Source organism: Echinops telfairi, unplaced genomic scaffold (assembly GCF_000313985.2).
Source record: "Echinops telfairi isolate 266 unplaced genomic scaffold, ASM31398v2 ScPeMD7_7457;HRSCAF=8495, whole genome shotgun sequence".
Lineage (NCBI taxonomy): Eukaryota > Metazoa > Chordata > Mammalia > Afrosoricida > Tenrecidae > Echinops > Echinops telfairi.
In genome coordinates this window covers 43,447,567-43,462,025 of record NW_022111357.1, presented here as the reverse complement: position 1 = coordinate 43,462,025, position 14,459 = coordinate 43,447,567, and the positions used below count along the sequence as shown (strand labels likewise).

The following is a 14,459-nucleotide window of genomic DNA, read 5'->3' as shown; positions in this document are numbered from 1 at the left end:
ACAACAACAACAGCAGCAGCAGCAACTCTTACCAAACCTTAGTTGATAACCAGGGAAACCAAAGGATGAACTCCACCTTGAACAGGCTCCGAGTGGTCATTAATATTCCAAACTCTTGCTTGAACATTAATGAAATAGCCGAAGCATACATTTGACAAATCATAGCACACTAAACAAAGCACTATGCAAAATTGATTGCACTGACACACGGCTGATTTAAAATCCAAATGGCGGCAATAATGCTTACTGGACTGCTTTTGAGTGACCTTTGGCAACATTTTACTAACGTGCGATGTTAATGATACGCTTGTTAAATATTTCCCCCATTCTGCTGGGTCACCTTGCACTGGAATGGGAACCAATGTGGATCTCTCCGTCGCTGACCAGGTAACTGTCTGCTGAATTTCTTGACATAGATGAGCTATGCATCGAGGGTTGCATTCAATTGGCTGAAACATCTCAATGGGAATTCTGTCAATTCCCGGAGCCTTGTTTTTCTCTAATGACTCCAGTGCAACGTGGACTTTTCCCTTTAATATTGGATCTTGATCACATGCTACCTCTTGAAATGGTTGAAAGTCAGCTTTCTTGGGGGGGATTGCAGGGGGGGTTACCGTGGCGTGTGTATTCCTTCCATCTTCTTTTTGATGTCTCCTGAATCATCCACTATTTGGAACTTCCAACCTTGAGGTGAGCAGCCCCGTTTGTTGCTGAGAAGGGTGTTGGCAATGAATAAGTCATTGGTCTTGCAAATCCTGTCAGCAATCTGCCATCAGGTCTATCACCAAAGACATAGTTTCCAGCGATTGATCCGTCTTCTTTCCAACACACCTGTTTCCAATCACTGTTAATGATCAATGTATTTTGATTACATGTTTGATCAATTTCCAATGACAGAAGGTGGTAAAAAAAGCCTTCTATTTCTTCATCTTTGGCATAAATTTGAAGGATGAATGTATTAGGTGTCTAAATTTGAATAATTGTCCTATTAACTGGTCTTCTTTGCAACTATATGGACATTATCCTATACTGACCACATGGCGCTTCAGGAGGGATCTTGAAATATTCCTATTGATGATGAATTTGACGCCACATATCTTCAACTTACCATTCCTGGCCTAGGCCACCATGTGTTTATTTGATTCCAATTGGCCGATATGACTCTATTTCAGCTCGGTAAAGCCTAGCGTACCATCTCAATGCATTCCATTTCTGTTTGGAAGACTTCTGGTTTTCCTAGGTTCCTACGTGGTGCATGCCGCATTCTGGTCACGAACGGATGTTTGCTGCACTTTCTTTTTATGTTGAGTGACGATCGGTCAAAGCTTTACTCCACCCCCAGGACTAAAGTGGACCCGGCTCTAAGAAGAGCCTTCCGGCCTGAGGGTTTCAGCGTGCAGCACAATGTCAGACAATGCCCCGTGCTCTCCACAGGGCTGCACCAGCCGATGCTGTTCAGAACTAGATAGCCGGGGCCTAGTCTAGTCTCTTTCCTGAGCATTTAAACGTGCCTACTCTACATCTTTTTTTTTAACTGTTTAAATATATTTTAAAAATCATTTTATTGGGGGCTACGCTAAGTCTTACATATCTACTCTCCGGTGGTCCTCCCACCAACCTTTTCTTTCTTTCTTCCTTTTTAACAGTGCGATTAGCACTTCATCCACGTATCATACAATTCAATAGTTCAACCCTATCAAGAAGAGTTGTACCATCTTTACCACCATCAATTTTAGAACATACTCTTTTTCTCCGTACTCATTGTTGGTCATGTAATTTTTTTTCAAATTTGACAAACCTATTCACCCATTCAACAGCTTCCATGCGCATAATTCCGGGGGATTGATTATACTCTTCCTGTTGTTCAGCCATCAGCGATGTCTCCAAATCGTTTCACCTTCGCCCATAGTAAGGTTGGTTTCTTTCTTTTAGTTTCCTTGATCTAATATTCACCTATCATACACCTCCACAGTTAAACCACCTCTAAGATGACATCACAGTCGGCTCTAATGCTCCCTCCCCGCATAATACCCCACTACCACCACCGGCCTTCCACCCGCTCCCTCCCACCACCACCAGTCAACCTTTTGAGAAATACAACAGATGGCTTCTACGTCTCACTAAGAACCTGAGGCTGAACCAGGCGAGGTCTCATGACGGGGAATCCTCCACTCTGGCTGGCTCGGATCCTGGGCTCCTATCCTTACCCAAATCATCGCGATCCTCTACAGCTCTTCCTCCAGCAGCCCTTCAACTCCACCCAGGACAAGAGCGAGACCTGCCGGCGCTTCCACACCACAGAGCCCTGTGCTCACCACTCCATGGCAAACCCTCGGGCAGGCCAGTCCTCCTGGAACCTTGGATTTCCTAGCTTCCTTTCCCAGCTACCAAAGACTCGGCTGCAGGTCCTGGAGACAGTCCCCACTGGCACAGTGGGGCAGGGCTGGGAGCTTCATCTGGAGCAATGCTTGGACCTGTCCCCAGGAGAACTTTGAGGGCAGTGGTCAGGGATCCCAGAGGTGCGTGGCAGGGAGGCAGACGGGATTGTAGGGGTGTCCTGGGTGGCTGTTGTGAACTCTAAAAGGTCAAGGGTCTCAGAGCCACAAGAGATCACCAGAAGGTGGGCATGAGGCTCATTGTCCAGGAGACAAAATGAGGCCCTTCCTAAAACCAGCTTTTCAACCCCAGCCACTAAGCAGGGTCAGCACGAGGAAGTGCTGCCGAGGTGGCGGCCGGGCCCTGCCCGCAGAAGCCTCCTGACCCTTGGTGGAACTCTCATGGTCACGTTTCCCTGGATGGGGAAGCTGAGGTGTCTTTCAGAGAGTTGCACAAGCTGGCCACCATTTCTGAGGGCCTAGAGCTTCCCACCGGGTGGACCCCGTGCCTCCCTCTGCTGGTTCACTGGGTCCAGCCCAGTGGGGGATCTACCTCCTTCTGTGCTGTGGGGCTGATCCTACCCAACCTGACTGTGAGTGAGTGGGAGTTTGGACCGTGTGCACATAGGCCCATGAATGCATGCACATGTGTATATTTGCAAGTATAGGAACATATTGCATCTATGCGTGTTGGCATGTGTCATGTGCATGCGTGTGCATGCAGGTCAGCGTACACACTGTGTGCATGTGTATTAATGTACTGTGTGTGTTACATGTGGTGTGCCTAGGTGAGCGTGGGTGTTGCATGTACCTGGGTGTGCATGTCAGGGATCAGGATGCCACTCACTAGAGACTCAGCAGGTGCTCTTACCTCATGGGCTTCCTCCAGGTTCAAGGAAGGGGGCAGTTGAAGGCAGAATTACCAGGGTCAAGGACCTAGAAATAGCCTCCATGCTGACTCCCGCCCCCTCGCCCCCCGTCCCCAGCCAAATGGGGGCATTGAGTGGGCAGTGGGGATGATGGCACCCAGGGAGGAAGGCAGTCCAAACCCCAAACCTGAAAAGGTTCATTAAAGTGTCAGGCAGGGGTGGAGGCCGGGATGGGATCCTGGTGTGGATGACTCCGGAGTCCTCCTGCCTCCCACGCCCTCCCCTCTCAGAGGCTGCACAACCACATCCTGAGCTCCTCCTCTGTTGTCACCTGGGACACGACCCCCAGGACGCAGTGCTGTTTGCCTTTGCACCTATTCTACCAACGACGTAACAGCTGCAGGCTCACCAGAAAGCATCTTACCAATTCGCTTTCTAGGAGGTGGGCTCCCTCAGCCCTGCCAGGCCAGTGGCTTAAATGACCTTTGGCTGTTTCCTGCTCTGGGAGCCAGAAGGATGGGCCAGCCGCCTCATCCCTTATGCAGACCATAAAGCAGTGCCAGGCCTCTCGGGGCACCCTCCCAGAGAAAGAGAACAAGGCAAGCCTGGTCCCGGCTAGATGGTGGCATGGGGCCTGCGGTGGTACCCTCAAAGAAGTGTGGATGGGACATGGGAAGGGAGGCTGGTGAACCAGGCCAGGACCTTCCGGCTCCACCATGCTGTGTCCCTATGAGCTGCAGGCCTGTCATTGCTGTGTCTACATCCCTGAAGTTCCAGTCCAAGGACGGCTGACCAGGCTTGGCATGATGATGTGCTGCATCTCAACCCAGGTCAGCCTGCATGGGGTACTTGTCATGCCAGGGAGCTGAGGCTTTTTAAGTGGGAGCAGCCCTGGGGAGCATTGCCTCTGGGGGGGCTTCCAGCCAGGAGCAGCACAGACTGGGCTCCGTGGGCACCCACAGACCTGGGCACGTCATAAAGCCACTGTGCTTGGAGCCTTGCAGCGACCTCTAGGCCCAGCTGTCTGACCCTGGACCAGGTATTCATGTCCTGACCTTCAGGGTCCTCATCCACAGAATAGGGTCTGGGGAGGGGTTCTAGGGTGGATGGGGGCGCATAAAGGTGGGGCAGGTGGACAGTTCTGTGCCAGCAGAGTGGCCTGAGCTGCACTGTCCTCACCTGTGGGCTCAGGGAGTGAGTGTGGGGGAAGTGCCAGCAGACAGTGCCTGGTACGGCAGCCGCCTCCGTGTCTTCACTGCCCTATGCCCAGCTCCTGACCCAGCCTAGCCTCCCCTTAACCCAGACTCGACAATGCCACCTCCTGACCCCCTGCCTCTGCTCAGTGTGCCTTGCCTAGCATCTCCTATAGTGCACAGACCCTGAATGAGAACATACTGCACCCACAGACACACATAAACATATGCATACACACACACAGAACTGGCACACAGATATCTGGATATCCACAGACCTACACACAAACAGACACACACAGGCACCATAATACATGCACCTGCCTATAGGCACACAAGACACTCAGTTCCTCCCAACGCATGAGCACACACCCAATAGCACATCAGGCACACCCACAGATGCACCCACAAGTACCCACAGACAGTCACATGCACACAGCTATACACAGACACACACAGAGTTACCCATATGTGCACACGCATGCACAGTCTGAGCCCAGTTAGTCAACACGATGAGACACCTGCAGATTTCATATATTACTATTATACACTGATAGCGTTAATAGAAAATGCACCCCAGCACAATCACTAGAACGTTTGATCGCCCCACTGTCATAAAGCACGTTTTGTTACTCCTCTGTGGTCAGCGTGACTGGTGTTGTTGGTAGGTGCCATCAAGCCAGTTCTGGCCCTTTGCCAACGTGACCCTTTGCCAACGGAAGGAAATGCTGCCCCGTGCTCACAATTGTCCCTATGCTTAAGCCCATTCGAGTGACTGCTGGGGAAGAGAACGCTCGTGGAGGGGCTCACGGGACGACACAGTTGGGTGGTCTTATGCAGGCTGGGGGTCCCGCCTGGTGGGTGAAGACTTGGCTGGGTTGCCTGGGACAGAGCTGGTACAGCCCCTGGGTGCGCTGGTGCCACCTGCTGGGCACGGAGGGGGTGCTTGGAGCTGGTGCATCCGGGTGAGGAGGTGATCACCAGGCAGTTGGAGAGGGTCCCGGCTTTGTGGGCGGCGCCTGGGCAAAGCACCTCCGGAAGTCCTCACAGCTACACCCACAGGTGCCACCTGCTGATGGCTGGAGTCAGCGAGAGGAGCCCTTGTTCTGCCAGTGTCCCCCCGGCGCCCTCTACTGGGAAAGCTCAGCACCGTACCGGTCGTCATCCAGAACCACAGGCCGCTGACGCATCAGTGGACAAAGGCACCCCACTGAGCACAGACAGACTCCGTCACAGAGAATCCTGGGCCCCTTTATTGTGAGCGATGAGTCTGGCTGGGAGGGATCTCACCAATTCTCCAAATATGAAGTGGTGAACTTGACAATGACGGGTAGTAATTAGCTAACGGCCAGTCAGTGGATTCTGACTCAGTGGCCCTGTATAGGGTTTCCCAGGCTTTGTGAATCTTTGTGGGAGCTGACAGCCTCGTCTTTCCCCCTAGGAGCAACTGGTGGGTAGCAGTTGTGTTGGTTGGATGATTTTATGTCAACTGGACACTTCTGGCTAGGGGTGGGGTTCCCCCTGTCAATCAAGTGTAGCTGGATAACACCTCTTTGTGTGAGAGTGAGGGGCTCCGGGAACTGCCTCTCTGTGTGTCCCTTCACCTTCCGGCCTGCTGGGACTCGGCTGCCGAGCCTGAGCGCTGTGGGTGCCCTGCCCTGTTTCCACTGGCCTTGGATCCACAAGACTCTGCCCCCACCGGCCTGTGAGCTCCCTGCTTCCTGGTTCACCAGCATGGGGCTTCCTGAGTCTGAGGGGCAGGGGTCCTCAAACTTTTTAAGCAGGGGGCCAGTTCACTGTCCCTCAGACCCGTTGGAGGGCCGGACTATAGTTTTTAAAAAAGCTATGAACAAATTCCTATGTACGCTGCACATATCTTATTTTGAAGTGAAAAAACAAAAGGGGGGAAAAACACCCGGCGGGCCAGATAAATGTCCTCAGCGGGCCGCATGTGGCCCGCAGGCTGTAGTTTAAGGACCCCTGCTGAAGAGGGAATTACAGACTAGCATCAAACTTATGGACGTGAGTCAGACTGGGATGCCTTCTTGATATATAATTACTTCTTGATAGAAAGCTCTTTCTTGTACAGAGGTGAGTGTCGTAGGATTGATTTCTCCAGACAACCGGGCCTAACACAGCCGTCCGGTGCTTATCCGCTAGTGCCCCAGGACTCCTTAATTTAAAAAAGAAACTGGAATGTAGTCTCTCAGCGTTTCAGAGACTAGACAGCTGAACGTAGGGTGCCAGCTCTTGGGAAGGCTTCCTGTCTCAGGTGACCCTGGGGAAAAAACATCTGTGGCCTCCTTAAGTGGCACGTAGGCATACACAAAAACACAGAGACACACATCCAAACACAAGGACACACACACACACATACATCCAAGGATAAGCCAGAAAGTATTGTCACTAGGGTTCCAGTTTACAGTGAACCCTTGCCACTTCGCGCTTCGACTTCCGCGGCTTCACTCTATCGCGGTTTTTGCGTAACAGCGCATGCTCTGTCATTACTGCCACTGATTGGCTCATACTGTACACGCTTCTGTCTGCATCGCTACGTATCGGAGCTACGTATCAGATGCATTTTTGCTTTTGTACAGTGTACTGTAATTGTTTGCGATTTTTAAGAAATTTTATCTAAGCCCTATGATGGCTCCTAAACGAGCTGCTTCTTCTAAGCCTTCTGACAATAAAAATAAGCACCAGAGGAAGATGTTCACCATCCAGGAAAAGGTAAAACTTTTGGATATGATCAAAGATGGCAAGAAAATCGTGGAGGTTGCACGCCATTTCGACTTGAATGAGTCTTCCGTTCGCTCCATCCGTAAAAGAGGAAAAAAACATCCGTGCTACGGCTACTTTCACTTTCAACAAGGAAGCAAAGCGCATCGTGACAAGTCGTAATAAGTTCATAGTAAAAATGGAGTCTGTCCTAGCCGTTTGGATCAATGACAGTCGCAAGAAAAACATTCCGCTGGATTCGATAGTCATCCGGGAGAAGGCAAGGCAGCTCTATCAGCGTTTTAGAGCAGACAAACCTCAACCAGAGTCCTCTTCTGCAATCCTCTATGCTCTAAGTACGAAAATATTTGATTTACAAATAAGGAATCCTACTTCGTGGAATTTCATTTATCACGGTAGGGTCTAGAACCGATTAACCGCGATAAACGAGGGTTCCAGTTTATATCTGTACGGGCTGATTCCAAACCAAATGTGTTTGAACACGTGTCTGGGGGTCAGTGAATGGCTACAGATAAGTGTGTGCTGTAAAACACTTGTCTTTGTCTCCCTAGCATGCCTTAAAAAAAAAGGTCCTACAGATTGTTATAAGAGCTGTAAAAGCCCCCCAATAAAACGATTTATTAAAAAAAAAAAAAGAAAGTCCAATCAACACAGTATCTCCCCAGAGAAACTGCTGAGCCCGGTCAATTGAAGGTAGAGGGCGCTCAGAGGTGATGGTGATCGACTTTGTGGGGATCTCACAGGAGCAATCATGATTGATTTTCTCAAAAGGCACAGAGTGATTGTGGTCGTTACATAATCTGTTGTCAATTTGAGACTTAAGAGTGAAGGGATGGAGTTTAGCCTGTCAGTCAGGTCGCAGCTTGATGACCTCATTTGGAGGCGCAAAGGCGATAAATAACTCATTGGAAGCAGGACACAGGCTCACTCCCTGCGAGACATTTCTGCAGAGAAGACACATGGAGCTACACTAGAGCCTGGAGCTGAAGGAGCTACGTGGAGTCTCCTGCCAGCACTGAGATGCCTCTGCTGCCACTGGATCTACAAGACTTTCTACCCACTGACCTGTGATCTTCCTGCATTCAGCGTCATTGCGTGTGTTTCATGAGTCTGAAGAGGAATTTATAGATTTGTATTGGACATATGGGTTAATACCAGACTTATGGACTTGATCTGGACTGGGCTGGGATATTTTCTCAATATGCAATTGCTCTTTTATATAAAGCTCTTTCTCACACACATGAGTGTCTATGAGTTTATTTCTCTAGTCAACCCAGACTAACACAGTGATCACTAGGACTTACTAGGAAGAAGTTAGAAGAAAAAATTTTAAAACTATGTTGGTGAAAAATGCCAGGAAGTTGCAGTAAGGAAAGTTTCCTATCAAGACACCGCGCCTGCTGATTCTCCTAAGAGACTAAGAAGCCCTGCCCCATTTACCAGAACACTCTGGTCTTGCCCCTTGAGGCTTCTTTTTGTTCCCCAAACTCAAAGAACATTTCAAAGGGACACCATTTGACTCCCCCTGAGGATGTCATTCTGACGTGGTTTATATCAAAGAACGCAGAATTCTCTGGAGGGGGTTAGACAGAGTGATGGAAATCCCACGTTCAGAGGAGGCTAGACCTAGATAGAGGGTGTGTTGAGAAACAGTAGCTTTGCATTTTGACCTTTTTGCTTAATCAAGAGATCTATGATTCTGTAACAATGCTTTTTGACTGACCCTCATACAGACATGGGTATGGATACATGGACACAGACGCACAGAAGACACATCGACAGAGAGACAGATCTACATAGACCTATGGACACACTCAAATGTTATGACAAAACAGACACATAGTCATGTGCACACATGCAGACACAGGGACACGCACGGAGGCACAGGCCACTTCTGCCCCGCCCTCTAGGAGGACCTAGCTCAGTTGGGATGGAGGGGACCTTTCTGATGTTTCCCTGGCTTTGGCACTGGCCCCTCGGAGGATGAAGCCCAGACTCCCAGAAGCTTCTACAGCCTCGCCCATGCACCCCGCCCTGCTGCCTTTTCCTTTCTCAGAGCACCCCATTCCCTGGGGCCACAGGGTCTTTGCCCGGCCTCCCCAGGTGCTTCCGTCCTCTGTCACCTCACAGTGTATGCCCTCTACCCCACATTCAGCCTCCTTCCAGGCCGTCTGGTCCAGCCAGCCCTGGGCAGACCCTGTTCTCTCCGTCACTGCCATTTGGGACAGGTTCCAGGAGGGGTGGCTGTCTTGCAACTCACTGCTGTGTCTGCAGCACAATGCTTGATACACACAGACGCTTCAGCACATAGATACACAGACACAGGAGCACACAGACGTAACGCACGCATCCATGCACACACAGACACTCCAACACACACACAAACACATGCACAGGCAGACACATGAACAGAGGGATATAGACAGATACACACAGACACTCCCACACACAGATACACATGACAGACATGCACAGACACACAGGCACTCAGGCACACACGCATAGAAATATAGACACACACAAAGACACACACACAACACAGCAACGGTGAAGGTCAGCTTGCTGGGAAGAGCTGTTGGCTGGGTCGCCTGGGCGGAGCTGGCCCATCCACTGGATGAGCAGACACCACGATTCCACAGTTGTAGGAGGGGACAGGGAAGGTGGTGGTGACCAGTCCTGGGTATGTCCGGGTTGTGATAAACACCAGCAGAATGAATGAATGAGTACAGTGAATGTGTGCTGCACAGACTCATAATTTATCCAAGTCCGTGGATGGATGGATGGATGGATGGATGGATGGATGGATGGATGGTGATCAGAGCTGTCCGAGCCCCCAAAGAAGTGATTAGAAATAAGTAAATAAAACATATCAAGAAAAAAATAAAGCCGGTTTTAAAAAAGGAAGGGAAACATCTGCCGCCTGGCCTTCCCAGATAACAGTCACACGTGTCAAAGGCCTGTTGGCAGAAGTCCCCCAACACTCAGGGCAGCCCACACCTGGGGATGACACATCACCCAGCCCCCAGCCCCCCGTCTTCCTGGATATGAGCTGTCCCGTGAAGGCCCCAGCCTCCGTGAGGAAGACAGTTCTGGAAATTTGGCACTGGGCTCATCCCCACGGGCCTGTCTGCTGAGTCACCTGGTACATCAGTACCACTGCCTGCACCCTCTCATCTCAAGGGTCTGCAAGTCTTTTGAAAGGCTCCTCACCTGGCAGCTCACAAAAGAAAATCAGAGGGTGAGCCCGAGACGCCTCCGGGGGACTGGGAGGGCCCCGGGTTCCTGCCCTGGCCTGCCACCACCAGGATGTCCCATGGTGGACTTGCGGGTCCTCCAGGCCAGGGGTGAGGGGCTTGGGGCCTGGGGGTGGGGTCAGGGGGCTTCGCATTTCTCCACGCCTGTCTGTGCTGGTGAGGTTTTACTAGAGGTGTCTGCACTTTCGCAAGCAGTTAAAACACAGCCCACACCTCCATCTGCAAACGGACCAGTGTTTTGACGTCATGATGAAATAAGGATAAGAGGTCTTGTGGAGAATTTGGGAACTACAGAACCCACCCAGACCTGCCCCAGGGCGTATCTGCCCGGGAGCCCCTCTCCAGGGATCCCTTTTGTTTTCCCAGGAGGCCCTGGGCGAGCCCTCCACACGTGTCATTACTCCGCAGATGGGATCCGGGCTCCTGGGGCTGTGGCTCTCCAGCCTGCCAGGGAACGGGAGGGGAGGGGAGGGGAGGGCAGAGGAGAAGAGAAGAGAGAAAGGGCAGAGGCTGAGGAGGGGCCCAGTGCCCTCCAGGACCCCTCCCGGCAGAGGCCGAGGGCGGGGCAGGGTATGGTTTCTGGGCCAGGTTTCAAGAATGTGACTGGGCGGGGTGGGGGACAGTACCCTGTCCCTCCACGACCTTCTTAAGTGGGCACCTGGTCACAATGGTCTTCCCTTTGGGTGGAGGGGGCTCGAGGTCTACGACGTCTTAGCACTTCCAGGGCCTCTTTACCTCCTTGTTCATTCACTTCTTCATTCTACCTTTACCTACTCCTTCATTCCACTGCAGTTCAGATGCCAGGGGAGACGCGGACAGGGATGGGGCCTGGGCGGAAACACCCTTCAAGGCGCCCGACCCCTGATGTCTCCAGACCGAACACCTGCCTGTCAGTGCGCACCTCGACCCTAATGGGTGAGGGCTGCAAGCAGGGGCCTGTCCCACTCTAGCCCTGAACCCCCTGGAGGCGGAGATCAGAACTTTGTAGGCTGAGTGGGGCCCGCGAGAGGACCACTGAGGCCAGACCCTGCCTCCAAGAGATAGGGTAGAGAGAGGGACAGGTCAGTGACACTAAGGGGGTCTTAACACCCACCCTATTGGCTCAGGCGACTGCCTCAAATTGGGCTGGGGGCTGGATCTGGCTGAGGGCAACAGAGGATGGGGTGCTGAGCTGGGGTGTAGGGTTGAGAGGGGTTGTTTCAGTCCTGAAGACTTCGACGATGGGAAGGGGTATCCCATTAAGACCTCCAGCTTGGAGTCAGCCTGACCCTCCTGTGTCCCCCACAGGGCAGAGTGGCTTCAACATCCCCCAGTGTCCTTCAGCCTCCTGCTATGGTGTCTAGCTAGGGGTCCCGGCCTCTAAACCCTACTCTCTGGCCCCCAGGTCAGGCAACCCTCCTCTGGTGGCTGGGCTAGTGGAGGTCCAGGAGCCAGCTTCTAGGACAGACTCCACCTGGATGTCCCAGCCCTTTGATAGCTTCCTATTGATAAAGGGATGGGTGGGGATGTTGGATCTGGGTTGAGCCTTGGGGGCAGGGTATGTCCAAGGACTGGCCTCCCAAGAACAGAGAGGGCAGCCCTGCCTACCTACAGCCTGCTTGCCTTGGGGGTTGGGGGCGCCTCCTGCCAGGCCTCCTCCAGGCCCTCTCCTCCCCTCCTTCCCTTCCAGGGCCAGCATGGCGTCAGTGCCCCTGAGGCAGGAAGCCAGCAGCCCGTTAGGAAACTGTGGGGTCAGAGGGCACACCACCTGTGCCCAAAGAGTGGTGGCCTTCTTCTCCACCACCCCATTCGAGAGTGCTCATGACACGCTGGGCCTGAGTGGCCAAGGGGACAGGGCTAGAGTTCTGGAGGGGTCTGGCACAGGGGAGCTGGCCTGCCTGGATACCCCCCTCACCCTGGACTCAGATGATTCCTGAGCATTGCAATACTCTCGGTATGCTGGTCTCGTGACCACCTCTGCCCCCTTTCATTCCCAACCTACAGGGGGCTCATTGTGATCAACTGGGAATACCGAGGAAGGGGCACATACACTAACACTGCAGCAGGGGGCATTAGGAAGAGACTAAAAGCATGTGTGGTACCAGCCTTGCCAGGGACTGCCCCGGGGTGTATCTAGGGCAGCAGTTCTCAACCTGTGGGTCGTCGAGAGCCCTTTGGGAGTTGCCCAATTCATAACTGTAGCAACATTACAGGGATGCAGTAGCAACGAAAATAATGTTATGGTGGGGGGTCACCATCACATGAGGAACTGTATGACATGGTCGCGGCATTAGGAAGGTGGAGAACCACGGCTCTAGAGTACGGCAGGTATGGCGATACGTCCTGGTCAAAGGAAAAGTCAAAGGCTTCCCTATTTGAGAGCCTCCGTGGGTCAAGGCAGTGAGGAGTCCTGCTTCGTAGTGGGTGTATGTTGGGCTGCTAGCCACAAGGTCAGCAGTTGGAATCCTCCAAACTCTGAGGGAGAAGAATGAGGTTTTCTGCTGCTGCAGGGACAGTTAGTTTTATTCCGTCCGACGGGGTCTCTATGTATCAACATGGACTCCAAGGCAGTGCGTTTGTGTGTAAGAGCCCTCATGCATTCAGTAAAAAGATGACCTGGCCCGACTTATATTTTTCAGGTGATAAGACGAGGCTTTCTCCCCCAGTAACATCTCGGGAACCCACAGGGGCAGTTCTAATGCTCTGCCCCAGAGGGTTGCTCCGAGTCAGAATTGATTCGATGGCAGTGAGTTTTCTGGTTGTTGTTTTTCTATTTCAAAAGCTATCCAAAAAATGGGTGTGGAAAAAAAAGATGGGTGTGAGTTGTTTGGACAGGGCACAATTTCAGTGCCCGCTACAGGTGCGATTTCCCATAGGTATCCCTGTAGGTGCAAAGGCCTTGAGGCAGGGGCAGCAGGAGCCTCCGACGCTGGAATGGAGGCAGCCAGGATGAGGTCGGGACCTTGAAGGTCCACATCGTATAGTGTAGGGCATGGGGTGGGGTGGGGGGGACCACATAAGGAAATAGCTTTTCCTTACAGCGCGGTGGGGCCTTGAAGAATTGAACGCAGCCTTGGCTTATGTTTTGAAAGGCTCACAATGCTGCCAATTGACAGGGATAGGAAGGCTGAGGCTCCAGGCAAAAGTCCTGACCAAGGTGTGCCTTGGAACAAACCCATAATCTCACTGCGTGCCATCCAGTGCATCCCAACTCAGTGACCCTGTAGGACAGAGGAGAACTGGCCCTGTGGGCTCCGGGACGGGAGCAGAGCACCTCGTCTTTCTCCTGGGGAGCAGATGGTGGGTTTGAATGGCTGAATTGCCTACCTTGTTCTTAGCCGCCCAATGCTTAGTAATCCACTTAGCTTGGACCGCAGTAAGGGAAGTGGGGGAAGCGTCTGGATTCCGGGAATATTTTGAAGGTGGACCCGACGGGATACGGGGATGGGGTGGATGAGGGGCTTACTGAGCAAGAGTAGCTGGCGTTCGGCATATTCTGGAGTTCAGGGGAGCCCGGAGAGCTTGCAAAGGGACTTGTGGGTCGCTTTGAGTCAGAATAGAGAAGGGCGTACAACAAGCCTAGATGAGAAGCTTAAGGGCCCGGGAAGGGAAAGGCGACTGGGGGCGATTTTCCCAGGCTGAAAGACCAGGAGGAGCGAGGGGAAGCAGGAGAGGTGGGGGTTTCCAGGAAGAGGGATCCGCTGGGAGGAAAAGCTTCCGAACGGAGCACCGTATTTAAAATTTGTGACTGGCCCCTCGCTCCACGCTACCCGCCGGCGGTATCCCGGGGCATCCCCGGACTAGTTAACGCCGACTGCTAAAGTTTCAATTCCGTAGGTCCGGATGGAAAGAGAGCATTTGCATTCCTAAGTTCCTGTAGGCACCGAGACGGCGGTCAGAACCACCTTAGGACAGCTGCCGGGCGAACCTATGTCCCCGAGAGGACTCCAGGGCCCGCCCGGACCCCGCCACCCGCCGCGCGTTGCTGGGCAGAGCCTGGCCGCGCGCGCTCCCATTGGCCGCAGGTGGGTCCGCGCCCCGCCCGACAGG

At 52.6% G+C, this 14,459-nt stretch overlaps 1 protein-coding gene across 1 annotated transcript in view; it reads left to right on the top strand.

Moving 5' to 3' along the window:
• Positions 1-14,339: 14,339 nt before the first annotated feature.
• Positions 14,340-14,459, top strand: part of PRKCZ (protein kinase C zeta) — a 125,118-nt gene continuing 124,998 nt past the window's right edge. Inside the window, exon 1 of the mRNA XM_045299228.1 lies at positions 14,340-14,434. Within this exon, the coding sequence (XP_045155163.1) occupies positions 14,340-14,434 (95 nt within the window). The remainder of the gene's footprint in view (positions 14,435-14,459) is intronic.